At 46.3% G+C, this 14,013-nt stretch overlaps 1 protein-coding gene across 6 annotated transcripts in view; it reads right to left on the bottom strand.

The window, feature by feature from the left end:
- GPALPP1 (GPALPP motifs containing 1) overlaps window positions 1-14,013 on the bottom strand; it is a 35,145-nt gene that overhangs the window by 6,600 nt on the left and 14,532 nt on the right. For 3 of the 6 annotated variants that reach the window (XM_075918990.1, XM_075918989.1, XM_075918991.1), the window contains one exon: window positions 8,907-9,004. In XM_075918990.1, coding sequence (XP_075775105.1) covers window positions 8,907-9,004 — 98 coding nt within the window. Of the gene's footprint in view, window positions 1-8,906; window positions 9,016-10,793; window positions 11,265-14,013 lie in introns of those variants that run through there. The other 3 variants (XM_075918993.1, XM_006124406.4, XM_075918992.1) reach the window with 2 other exon arrangements.

Genomic DNA, 14,013 nt, shown 5'->3' with positions numbered 1-14,013 from the left:
CTCAGCCTCCCTGGGGCTATTGCTACACTTCATAGGCAAAAGCGCTGCATGGAGCAGGGACCAGCGGGGGACTCAAGCAGTGCCCTGCTGGCCCTATGCTCTCTGTGGAGTTTCAAGTGGCAGTGCTGCATGGAGCCTAGGGTCAGCAGGGGACTCAGAGATTGCATGCAAAGTGCATGCAAATAGTATCTGGAGGGGTTATAGAGTATTACAAACTTGACTGTCTAATCCAGTTTAAGACCAATTTGGAGAATCTCGAGGCCAGTATAGCTGAGCCCATGGATCTCTCTACGACGACAAGAAAAAGTCCAGGAGACATTCTAAAAACCTTTGTCCTATCCAGATAGAAGGCTGGGGCTCTCCTGATATCTACTGTGTGTAATACCTGTAGACTTGGTGAAGGTTGGTGTAGGAGGCTGAAAGGTAAATCAGTTGGCTCATGAGAAACAAAGAGGTTACCTTGGAAATGAATTGTGGATGAAGCCTGAGCATAAACTTGGCTTCAAAGAACACCATGTGGGGGGGGGATGTGCCATGAGAGCTGCAGTTTCCCCTATTCTTCTAGCAGAGATAATTGCTATTTGAAAGGCCATTTACACTGAGAAGTAAGTAAGCAAACAGGTGGCCCTAGATTTGGCCACATTGAGAAGGGAGCTGGGGTAGCAGGCAGGTGGTGGCCTACTGGCAGAGCATGAGTCCAGTCACACCAGCCTGTTTGGGGAAGCACAACCTTCCCTTGTCTATGCTACCTATTGCCCATGTTGGCATAGTAATCTCTCATGAAAAGAGTCCTAAAAAAGGTAGGAGGGAAGGGTGTTGTGAAGGAAGCAGAGAGGTAAAATGGAGAGAATACCCATTGTGAATGATCTCTAGGACACACTGGTCTGCTATTATGCTTTCCCAGGTGCTATTCCACCACCAGGTGGCCAAATAGGTGGTTAGTGGTCGTTGGCTGTAGCAGTTGTGGGAAGTGGTCTATCAATACCTCAACCAACTAGGGATGTTAAAATGAGTTTATTTAGGTAAACATGTAACTGCTGAAAATTTCAGCGGTTACACATTTACATGCAGGGGAAGGGGAGGTGGCTCCCGTACAGCCACTTGCCACCCTCCACCTGCAGTCTTGGATAAGAGAGGCAGCAGAGGGGGTAGTGGAGAGGGGCAGCCTGGGCTGGACTGCACAACTGCTCTGGCCTTGGATGGCCCACAGGCTGTGAGTTTGAGACCCTTGCACTAAGACCGTAGTGCATTCAACTACCTCTTTGGAAAGCCTGACAGACGGGGTCATGCCGCATGTAGCATCACCACTGCCATAGAGATGGAGTTGGCCACTGTGTCAGCTATGTAAAGGACCAACTGTGGTTTTGTCTTTGCTACTAAATGTCCCTCCTGGTAATGGCCTTAAATGGGTTGCAATGTAACTCAGGCAGATAATCAATAACATTGTTCAGTTTACATAGTCGTGTTTCGCCATCAGGCTCAGTAATTAGCAATTCAAAACTGAAGCATGGCCACGCAGTGCACCTTCCTCCCAAAAATGTTAGTTCCTGCCTCTATCAGCACCAGATGAGGTGTACTGCTCAGCTGTGCTTCAGGTTTGAATGCTGGTGATATGCATCCCAAGAATCCTAGTATGGCCCCTGAGGTGGTTGGGCCAACGGGTGACTGTATCAAAATGATGATGGTGGGACCAGCTGAGAGCATGATCGAAGGGCCTGTTGCTATTGGACACTGTAAGGAGCCGAGGAGGAATACTATGATGCTGCTATCTCCTTGGGTGCACTATCCAAGCCCTCACTACAAAGTGGGGCAATGTGGCAGGGCAGCGGGGAAGACTCCTGTGCTAAGCAAAGTTTTGGCACAGATGTCCCAGGACCAAGAAGAGGAGACTCTGGTATATCAGATACATGGAGGTCCCTAGAGAGATGGAATTCTGATAGGACCACCTGACATGGTGCAGCTGGCAGTAATGGAGGAAACAGAGATCTTGTCTGTACTGGCTGCTCTGGTGCTGGGTGAGATGCTGATACTGATATTAACTTGTGTACTAGCAGTTCTCTTAACAAAATGCTTTTTTTCTGTCCTTATCCCTTGGTGCTGTTGATCCTGCGCCCCTGCCCATTGGGCCCACAGGCCTGCAAACTTCTGTGAGCCATGGGTAATGGACTGGAATGCTATCTTGGGGCTCCTTGTGGGGACTTCCTGCTTCAACAATTTGGGAGAGAGGGTTGTGGCTTGTTTCTTTGACCTGCAGTGTTTAGACATTGAGGGTTGTAGGTAAGACTCACATCTGTCAGGAGACTTATGGTGAAGGGCTGGAGAGGGCCAGAGGGCTACCTCCATGAAGATAATTATCTATCTGAGCATTCTATTCTTGTGAGACTGAGGCCTGAGATAACTGAGACCACGTTGTCATTCGATGTTGCTTTCCCAGAGGCAATAAATACACTGGACGTTCTTGTCTAAGAAAGGGATTGTTTCTTGAATGCCAGTGTATCATGCATACCCCATTGGGAGAAAGGTCTCCAACAAAGGGAAAAAGTGGGGGAAGAAGTATTTCATTTTAAAGAGAAAAATAAAAGGGAACTATACTAAGTACTCTAGAAATGCACAATGGAAAGTAATGGTCATAATGGTCTACACCCAGAGGCTCTGCCTCCATCCAGGGACAGTTGAGAAGGAACTGTGGGGGTTTAGCCCAGGTACACTAACTAGCCTTGTGGTTGGGAACAAGGAGAGACAGAACATGTGTGGGCCTAACAGACACTGCTACTGAAGTTCTCTGATTGACAGCACAAGGATGCAAGCACTTCTACAGTGGCGCTCTACTTGAAGAATAATGCAATTGGAGACCACTAGTGTGGCTAGGGTCTCCCTGGGCTACAGTTCAGAGGGAGGAAAGAAAGGCCAAGGACCGAACCTTGTTGGAAACTGACCACGAGTGGGAACAGACAGAGGTGGAAAAACTGAAGCAACAGTCTAAAAGTTAGCCATCCAGAAAGAGAGAGAGAGAGAGAGAGAGAGAGAGAGAGAAAAATCAGGTATAGCAGTGTTTCTTAAACTTTTTAAGACCAAGGAACACCAAACAATTTTTTTTAAATGAGGAACATCAAGGATTTTTTTGTTGAGGAAAAAAAAGTTGGGGGGGGGGGGGGAAGGGTTGAGGGGGAAGTTATTGAGGAAAAAAAAGGACAGAGGGAAAGTTATTAAGGAAAAAAAGGTCCCCTGCCCCGTTAAGGGTGGCCATTTTGAATTCTGTTGTTCTCCACGGCACACCGCTGACTGCCTTGCGGTACACCAGTGTGCCGCGGAACACAGTTTAAGAAACACTGAGATACAGGGTCATGAAAATGGAGAAAACGTTGAGAGAGACATCATGACTGCCTGCATCCAATGGAGTTGAAAGGCTGAGGAAGACAAGAATGATTATCCTTTCATAACCCAAACAGTGCAGCTATCTAATGGCATTATTGCCTGTTTTTTTGCCTTACAGCTTTTTCACTGATTTATACTGAGAGTAGTGACTTAACAGACGTGGCAATATACAGTAAAACTCCATTGGTCCAGCATCTGATGGTCTGGCATTCCTGATGGTCTGGCACCATCAGGAACCCGGAAGTGCTCCAGGCAGCCGGACCATTGGAGCTACTCTGCTCCCGGCTTCCCCGATTCAGCTACTGCTGAAACTGACCAGTGGCTGAATCGGGGAAGCCGGGGGCAGAGCAGCTGGGGTGCTGCCTGGTAGGTCCCGTAGCGCTGCCCCTGGGGGCTGTGGGACCAACCCGGCAGCACCCCAGCTGCCCCCATTCAGCTGTCCCCATTCAGCAGCTCTGCCTCGGACTTCCTGGAATCAGTCGCTGATCAGTTTCAGCAGTAGCTGACTTGGGGACACCTGGGGCAGAGCAGCTGGGGTGCTGCCGGGTTGGTCCCGCAGCGCCGAGGGGCGGCGCTACAGGACCAACCCGGCAACCACCCCTGCTGCTCTGCTCCAGCTGACCCCAATTCAGCCACTGCTGAAATTGACCAGCGGCTGACTCCCGGAAGCCTGAGGACTGCCTCGGGCTTCCCGGAGTCAGCCGCTGGTCAATTTCAGCAGCGGCTGAATTGGGGACAGCTGGAGCAGAGCAGCTGGGGTGGTCTTGCAGTGCCAAGGAGCGGCGCTACCAGACCAACCCAGCTGCTCTGCCCCATGCATCCCCAAGAGTAGCTGGGGTGCTGCCAAGTTGGTCTCGCAGCGCCAAGGGGCGGCGCTACTGGACCAACCCAGCAACACCCCAGCTGCTCTGCCACAGGCGTCCCGATTCAGATGCTGCTGAAGCTGACCAGCAGTGGCTGAATCGGGGATGCCCGGGGCAGAGCCGGACTATCGGAAGGGGGGCTATGAGGGGTCTGTGGTGGCATCCCCCCCACGCCACCCCAGACCCCTCATAGCCCCCTCTTCCAATAGTCTGGCATATCTGATAATCCAGCACCCCCTGGGTCCGAAAGGTGCCGGATTATCGGAAGTTTACTGTATTGTTATTTGTCAACAGTTGGCCAGAGAGACTAGAAAAAAATCTGGAACAAAATTTTAAAAGATTTCATAGGTTATCGCAAGATGGTTGAAGTTGAAAGAGATAGAAACTCCATACTTGGTTTCTATTGAAGTCCATCTCATTTCCAAACTGCTTAAACATTATTTGTAGTGAGGAGTATTTTTAAACATTACACTATCATTCTTCATTATGACTACACCTGTTGAAGGAGGTGGGAGACTGGTAAATGCACAAAGTGCTGATAAAAAAAGCTTTGTTTCTGAACTGTACTTATAGTCCAGCATGCTAGGACCTTACATTGCAAATTGACATGCTTCAGAAAAATAACAGAGTAAGGAAAAGTTGGTAGAAACAAGTACTAATGATTACATTAAATGATTACTTGGGTTGTGATGCTACACACATCGTGGAACGAGGTGTACAGCTAGTTCGGATTAGGAAGCCTAATCCGAACTAGCTAGTCCATGCCGCGTGTAGCCGCGTGGCACGGGGTCCGACCTAGCCGGCATTTAAAAATGGCGCCGGCCGGCTTTATGCAAATGAACCCCGGGAAATTCAAATCCCGGGCTTCATTTGCAACTCCGTATGACTACATTACCCCCCCTAGTTCGAACTAGGGGGGTAGTGTAGACATACCCTTATGTACTGGTATAGGCAGGGCATTCAGAGGAATTAGTGAGAGAAAGGATAGAGAGAGTAATAAAAAGCAAAGTGTTGAAAGAAATGGCATATATGGAAGTGAGTAAATGGGAAGAAAAGTGACCATTTCTGATCCAGCAGCACACCGTAATCGGGCAAGTAACTGAAGACAACATGCAAGTGGCTTGTGCCCAATTTTTGCTTCCTTGTGATGGATAAAGGGAGCATGTAAAGGTATATCAATTTTTTGTACTTTTTTTAAAACATACATTTCAGGCCCCATCTACCCTCCAAGACTACAGCAAAAGACAAGAGCAAGCATGAGATTTTTAGACAGGCTGTTTAAAGCTTTGAGTTTAACAAACAAACCTTAACACAAATGGAACACTTCGGGAGAAAATGACATTGTTAAATATTCAACACCCCTGCTCCTTCAAAATAAGTGTGAGATCTCACACCACCTACTCTAATAGCTAGTATCAGAATCTTCTAAGCCTAGCACTAACCAACTTTCAAGGTTTCTCTCCAACCACCAAAGGTGTTCAGAGACAAGGTGGTAGTTTGGGAAGCAACCCCAGATTACTGTCTCTTCTCATGGTGCACTAGTGAACTTCCTAGGTATGGGTGGTTAGGAATTCACCATAACCCTCAGTACTCAAATACTGGGAGGCATTATCCTAGGGCAGTGGTCTCCAACCTTTTCACACCCAAGATCACTTTTTAAATGACAGAACAAGCCAAGATCTACTGCCCTGCCCCTTCCTTGAAGCTCCGCCCTTTCTATTCTCCTTCTCTCCATCACTTGCTATCCCCAACCCTTATACTGTTGCTTTTTTCCCCAATTCTTCTGTAGGAAGAGGTTTTTCCAACATTTGGCCTGTCTAGACTGGACCAAATGTCAGAAAAACTCCTTTTTTTGGAAGCTCACTTATTCCTTGCGGAAAGAGGAATATAGAGGTGATGGAAAGATCATGTTGGCTCTTTCACTAAAAGAAGTGGAAGAACAAATACATCCCTGGATGCAGAAGAGTTTTTCTGGGATATCTCCGGAATCCTGAAAAACTCCTGCAGTCTAGCTGTAACCTTGCTGGATTGAGACAGGATGTGTAGGCTCTGGGGTGGGAATGAGGGATGTGTGTTTGGGAAGGGGTGAGAGGTGCAAGCTCTGGGAGGAAATATGGATGCAGGAGAAGGTGGATAAAGGGACACTGGCTTGGGGAGAGGGCGCCAGGCTGGGCAGTGTTAGGGTCAGATGTAGGGTTAGGGTACTAAACAAGCCACAGACTTCTGGATGTGAGGGTTCAGGAATTTGGGTTGGGGTATGTGAGGGGCTCAGGGCAGGGGGTTCCAGCGTATGACAGGCTCAGATGTAGGAGAAAGGGGAGCGCAGGAGTGTTATGATGCTGTGGCCAGACGGGGGCTTGGTCCCAATTTGGGGTTTGTTGGCCAGGCTTCATTTTTAAATAAAATACTGTGTCAAACAAAAAGCTTCTGCATTGTCTTTATTTCTGAGAAGGGCAGGGAACCTGTCTTGAGTCAGGGGTCACCGACCCAAGAAAAGTCAGTTGGGGCCACACAAGTGAGATGCAAAAAAACCCTCCTCCACCCTAAGCTTCACTAATGTGGCCCCAACTGTGTTGGTGGGAGCAGGGGACATAGTACGGGGGAAGGGTGCTAGTGGGTGCTTTGGCAGGGGACAGGGTGCCAGTGGGGACAGAGTTCTGTGGCTCAGGACAGGGGAATGAGGACAGAGTTCAGAGAGTGGGGATGGGAATGGGGACAGAGTTCTGTAGCTGGGGAGAGGGAACTGGGCAGTGGGGAGTGGGAATGGGGCAGTGGAGACAGGCAGGCAGTGGAGGCAGAGAGTCCCCTGCATCTGCCTCCTCCCAGGAAGCCAGCGCGTGCCTCCTCTGGGCCCAACTCCCTCCCCTCTCCCCGCGGGGAAACCCCGCGCGCGCCTGTCCCGGGGCCGACCCACCCCGGCGCAGGGAAGCCCCGCGTGCGCCTGCCCCAGGTCTGACTCCCCCCATCCTGTGCGGTGCAGGTAAGTTGCTGTGCTCTTCTTCCGGAGCCGATGCTCACTCCCGCAGTACGCCCAGCAGAGCAGCTAGCGCACTTCTGGAATTGCTGGAAATGGCGCTAAGCTGCAGGACTTCTGTCCATCCCCGGGAAGCCAACACTACCTCCATTTTCACTTGAGGTAGGTAGTGGGGTTTTTCGGGGGTGGAGGGGCAAATGCGGGGGGGGGGGGGGGGGGACCGGGCAGGACGCCTCGCGATCGACTGGTCGATCGCGATCGACCTGTTGGTGACCACAGTCCTAGGGCTACCAATAATGAAATTTAGAGACAATAATGTTGAGCTATTCTGACAAAAGGATGGATGTTCAATTCCCTCCTTTCTTCCTAAGTACAAAGAAAGATTTGGAGCCATGAAAAATATCTGTCGCTCTCTCAGAGACAGGGAAGCAAATACCATATACTTGAGATTTGTTTACATTTTGAGTCCTGGGAAGGGAAGCTTTAACTACACAATACCCTCAGAGGGGAAGACTTCATGACACCAGGAGAGAAAGTGAGAAAGTGAGGGGATACTTGCTTAACCACTACTCCATAGACATAGCCCTTTTAATTCAGTCCACAATATTGTGGAGGCAGGAAAAGGGAATAAGGGAATTTGTGTGCAGCCATCTTGGTCTTGTTAACAAGAGAGCAAGAGTCAGGCTAAGTCTGTGGCCTGACAATGCGAGATCTGTAATTAGACGCTGCCTTTGCCTCTCGCCTCCATACGGAGATAAGGATAGAATGCTGACTCTGGCAGGGACCTTGAGATAAGGAGCATCTGGGTGGAACTAAATAACTGTTAACCATTGATGTTTGTAATGGGAAGGAGACTAATTGTTATTGTTATTATATTAAATAGACAGTATATAAACTGCTTCATAATTGCTTGTATTTGAAGATCTGCCTTGAAGGGGGGGGGGGCTCCCCCCCGTCCGAACCAGTTTTTCCCTCGCTGCAGCTCGTAATAAAACTGCCTCTGGCTACTTGTTGCTTACAAACGCAGAGTGAGGACAATGTTTTCTTCCACAATATGCATGCTCCAGCAAAACAAGAAAGAACACACTATGTGGTACATAACAAGACATTTGGCACTGTTACCTCATAGCACCTGATGCTTGCAACTTCCTCCCACCTCCTCCCAAACCTCATAACGTTTTGCCTGTTTTTTCCAGCTCCTTACTTCTATCCTCTTACTCCTCACCAACTCCCCATCTTGATTTTTGCTGTTCCCAAATCAACTGTTAGATTACTCAGCTTGGATTCTAAGATCTACAGGTCAAGGATTACATCTTTTCTAAATTCCTTGAAGTGCCTAGCATGCTCAAGCACAGTTTAAATAAAAAGGCGGCAATCAGAGAAATGCAATTTTCCCCCAAACAACCCATTTCAGAATCGCTGGAAGTGGTGCTAAGATATTCTGTAGATACAGTTGTAAGGTTATTTACTTAAAACTGATTGTTTATATTTCATGGCACTTAAAATAAGACAGATGCTTTCTACCTACAGAGCAAGACAAATCCCTGCACTATAGAGATTACAATCTAAACCAAGATCTACTGAACTAGAATTTATTTCAGTGGGCTTTGGAACAGGCCATCAGTTTGTTAAAATCCTTCATGCAAAGCACTATAAATACAAGATGAACTGGTGCCATTTCAGTTTTTACAAACCTGTGTACGGCATGCTGAAGAAATTGAAGGTCCTATGGAACAGCTATTATCTTCAGTATATTGTGTAGGTTTCCTAAAACCAGGTGGTAAAGCAGGACCTATAACAGGCCTCAAAGAAAAAGAAGAATTCTTATTACCTTCCCCTAATTTAAAAACATCAGTAAGAAAAGCATTTAAGTTACAACTTTTTACTGTCTGCAGCAAGAATCAATATTTGCACAGTTCAATAAGCAAGAACTGGTAAAGTTGAAAGTGTTTTCTCTTATGACAGTCACATTTTCATTGATATGCATAAATTTTCAGTGAGGATATTATCAACTTGAAAAAAATCACACTTTACACCTCCACACCACAGGAGATTTTTAAAGTTATCACTTTTTTTTTTTTTTTTTTTTTTAAAAAGCAGGCACTGTCTCTATTAAATATCTCCCATCTGTTTATCAATATGATCTCCACTATCCAAGCTTTTTGTGCAATCAAAACCATCTCATCAGAGTTTAAAGTCGGAATCGGCCAGCCAATCATCCTGAGAATTATTAGACTATCATGTACCTCAGGCAGAGAACCAGAGGGACCGAGGTGCATCACTGCTTGAGACCCCTTTAGTGTCAGGGAAATGATTGAAGTGAGATACATCCAGGTAATCCTGACAAGTGACCCACATGAATACTCTACAGGGGAAGGTAACTCCTCACCACCACACACACAACACTACCACTCTAACCTGGGAGAAAATTTTCTTTCTGACCCTGCATTATGGTGATTCATTACAACCTAAACATGCTAGGAAGAACCAGGCAGCCAAGCACCTGAGAGAAAGAGAATACTCAGTGCCATCTCAGAACACTGGTCTTCCCCATCCAGTATCCCAACTCTAGCTGTGACCATTCCTAATGCTGAACGTGCAACTTTAGGAACAGAGGAAGTGAGCTCCAGGGTTGCTGAATTATGGTTTTATTAAATCTGGGATAATCTGATCAATCCAGCCTGGCAGTAACATCACTACAGCAAAGACCTCAACCAAAGCAAACAAACCTTACCGAACTCCTATAGTCAGAGGATTACACCTACAGTACTGATACCAGGGAGTCAGACAAGGGGTGTAGGCGTAAACAGGGAGCACCCACATAGTTCAGAGGCAATCATAGTTGAGAAGCCAACCTGCTGTAACACCAATACTAGGAAAGGGGGGAAGGGAATGCTGATAATTCTACTGTGGTGCTGCCTCTAGCTAGAGAGCTCTTTCATTGCAGCTTCTGGGTTACAAGTGGCTGCTAAATGCGAAGCTCCACCCCCATCTAGCTGCTGGAACAGAGAAACAGCTTTTTGTTTTCTCTTCTGTTTTCTGACTACTACTGCAGTGTCCACACAGGAGGCTTTTTGGTATAACTTACATGTGAATTTAAATATATCCTGGTGGGACCCCTTATTTTGATCCAAGAGTGCTTTTTTTATTTCACTCATGTTGCTTAGAAGAGGTTTAAGCCAAACAAACAAAAAGAAAAGAAGCTGCTCTAGTATGTCACTGCAGCTGGAGAGTGTAATTGGGAGTGTGGGTAGACAGACCTATGCTAAATCTGAGCTAGCACACTAGTGTGGATGTTACCACAGCCCACCTGAAGCCCTTGGTTCAAGCTTGGGTAGTTAACACACTGCAGCATGGATGGCGGATTGGATGTGCTATTTTTAGTGCTCTAGCTCAGGCAGAGCTAGCACATGTCTGTCTACCTCTGTGGGGGATCACACCCAGCTGCAGCACAAATATTCCCTTACACTCCAAAGTACAGCATCTATGCTGAGGGTTATATTTGTATAACTCATTAAACGTTCCTATGTAGACAAAGCCTGAGAGAGAGGCAGACCTCAGCTATTCTACCCCTCTCCCACCTTGTAGACCGTTCCAGTGAGGGATTATGGTTTTCAATCCTCTATACATCCTGCTGCCTCCATTTCAGTGGTGTCTTCTGCATGAATAACTCTTCCGCAGCTGCTGCTGCTGCTCAGGGCATTCCTCAGCAGCATGGAACTGACATGATTTCTGACAGCTTCCTGGCTGCCCAGAGGATCTCAGAACAGCAAGGGGAGTGAAATCTTGTTAATATGCTCTGCAGTTTGGCACAGCTTTGATGTTTATCTAAGGGTGCAGGCAGAAAACAGGGCAGCTGTTTACTTTTGGCTTATATGCAGAAGACTATTTCAGAAACCTAAGGGCAGGATAAAATTTCATTTAAAAAATATTGTAAGTTACACAAAAATTGATGCATCATGAACCTCACATGTACCTGAAAGTTTCCAATTAGCTGCTGCATTTTTCAAATCAAAGCTAGTATTATGGATGAAGATGCACTCATCTCCGTAATCCTATTTTTCTGATGCTTATTTTTTTCAATAATATTCACAAGTTGAATTTTTATATTTTAACATTATTAGTGACACTTTTCAAAAGTAAAGAGTTCATTTATAATTTACACTTGGCTAACTAAAAAAAATGTTTTAAAAGCTGAAAATGGCATATATACAGTGTTCAATTAAGAATAGATGCTTTGACAAGTTTGAAAGATGTGTCTGAGAAATAAAGATGTTCAAAAGAGTGGATACATTATACAAAGCATAAACAATGTATCCTCACCTACTTAGAAGCCAACCATATACTGGGATATCTGTGCGCTGAAATCAACATGCATCATTTTGTTTCAATAATTATGGATTACATTAAGCAGACTGTAAACTGACCAGAATAGGGACACTGATGTTTTGCTGCCCCTGTTAACAGTCAATCTCCTTCCCACTCTCATCACTACTCTGGGGAGGGAGTAAATGAAATCCCATCTATACCAGTCATATCAGGTGTTGTCCAAGGTGACAGCACAGCAATGCTGTGTTTGCACTGGGGAGCCATGAAAGAGAGACAAGGCTCTGCATGGTCCCTATCCTTTTCACACATTTGCTTGAGAAGGGCAGATAACTCTGCAAAGCCTGTTTCTCTCCAGGTGCAAGGGGATAACCTAATGCCGCTTTACTCCCTTGTGCCAGCACACAGTATGGGGCACATTCTGGCCTGTATGTTCACTTAATGCACATTAGCCCTAATTGTGCTTTGTTTAACTGGACCATAGGAGCAAATCACTAAGCAGAAAAAAAATCTGGGAGGGGACCAAAAGACTTTTAAACACCTTTAATATAGTAGTTCCGCTTAACAGCAATCTTGGTATTAACAACCTCCTGTTTCTGACACTGTTTTGCTGGGAACCAACCCCATCCCATTAACATCAATGTTAATGGCATTTGGATATTAGCAACAGCATGCTGCTTATTGGTAACTTTTTAAAATAAAGACACCCCCCTACTGCATACAGGTTTATTGGGCTGCAGATGGGGAAGAAAGTGCTAGGATGTGCTGTTCATGCCATGCACATGGCTTTGTAGGGCTGTAGCCAGAGAAGGAAGTGGTTGGATGTACACTTTCCCGCCCCAAGGCCTGGAAAACTCTGTGGCTAGTGCTCAGCCCATCCCAATACTTCCTTCTGGGGCTGCAGCCAGGCAAATCAGTCCCTGTACAGGGATCACAAGTGGCTGCAGGATGACACAGGAAGCTGTGGTCAAGGGAACAGTGGTGAGAGGAGCTGCAAAGTACTGCTCCATATATTAGGCTGTGCCCTGCTGGCGGCCTGCACTGCTGAAGGAAGGACGTACTGGAATGTGCTAAGCCCTGGCCCCTGTAAAGTGCAGGGAGCAGTATGGTGCAACCCCATAAGTCTCCAGCATCCCTGATCCCCTGAGAAAGCCCCAGCATCCAGACTGCAGCTTTCATCCCTGCTGCTGCCTTCCCTGCAGCCAGGTTTACAGAGCTGCAGCTGGGAAAGATATGTTTCAGTGCTTCTTTCCCTGCGTGCTGGCTCACAAACCTAACTTTTGCTTATTAGCAACTGATGTAATACCAACTTTTTGCTGGCAACTGAGGAACTGCCAATAAGCAGAATCTACTCTACATCAGGGAGTGGAAGTGAAACGTGCATAGTTCTTTGCTCTCTAATTACCTTTAAATGGCTGTCTCTCTCCCATGGACCCAATCCTGCTAGCCATGTTCACCATCAACATCAAGAGGACTAAGAGTGTAATGCTTTCAGGATTACACCCTTTGGCTGTGTCTACATTGGCAAGATTTTGCGCAAAAGTGCCTGCTTTTGCGCAAAAACATGCTGCCTGTCTACACTGGCCGCGAGTTCTTGCGCAAGAACACTGACGTTCTAATGTAAGAAATCAGTGCTTCTTGTGCAACAACTAGGACGCTCCCGCTCAGAATAAGCCCTCTTGCGCAAGAGAGTGTCTACACTGGCACGGATGCTTTTGCGCAAAAGCACATCGCTTGCGCAAAAGCACATGCCAGTGTAGAATATTTGCGCAAGAGAACGTCTAACGCAAAAACTCTTGCGTTAAAGAGTATTTGTGCAAAATCTTGCCAATGTAGACGTAGCCTTTGGCTATTTTATTGGTGATCCTATTTTTATATGGCTGAAAGAACATCTCTTCTCTACATGAAACATGTTTTCAATATTGTTTGTGCTGTGGTAGCAGGCCCCTGAAGCACAGGGTGCTGCTTCATCTTTACTTGCATTTGTACAATGAGAAGGGAGAGAGGAAAGACATCAGTCACAGAATTGTTACAGATGTGCACAATTAGATGGTCCCAAATAATCTAAAGATTTTAATATATATATATATAAATTAATAAATAATAAAATCAACGTTCCCTCTCTGCTGCCCTAGTTAGCCATTGTTTGGCTGAGTTCCTTTATGTATCACAGCACAAATGGCTCCTTGAGGAGGGATTTCTAAGACAAGCGGGCAATGGCCTTTATAATGAAAGTAAGGGCTAAGGTGTCATATTATTGTTATATTATCCTGAAACAATTATACCCGCTATTTACACTATTTTTAACTACACATTTGGAGACAGTTTTATATTTCAGATGTCACAGTCCTGTTATAACTCCATCTGCTGGACACTCACCAAGCTGTTGCTTTGGGACTATGTGCTTTTAAGCTGCCTGATTAGAATCCAGGCGCTGCATTTGCGTCACTGGCCACACTCTGGAGATGCCAGCTA

This window comes from Pelodiscus sinensis, chromosome 1 (genome assembly GCF_049634645.1).
Source record: "Pelodiscus sinensis isolate JC-2024 chromosome 1, ASM4963464v1, whole genome shotgun sequence".
NCBI classification, from domain to species: domain Eukaryota; kingdom Metazoa; phylum Chordata; order Testudines; family Trionychidae; genus Pelodiscus; species Pelodiscus sinensis.
The sequence above is the reverse complement of the archived record's forward strand: the minus strand, read 5'-3'. Positions and strand labels throughout refer to the sequence as shown.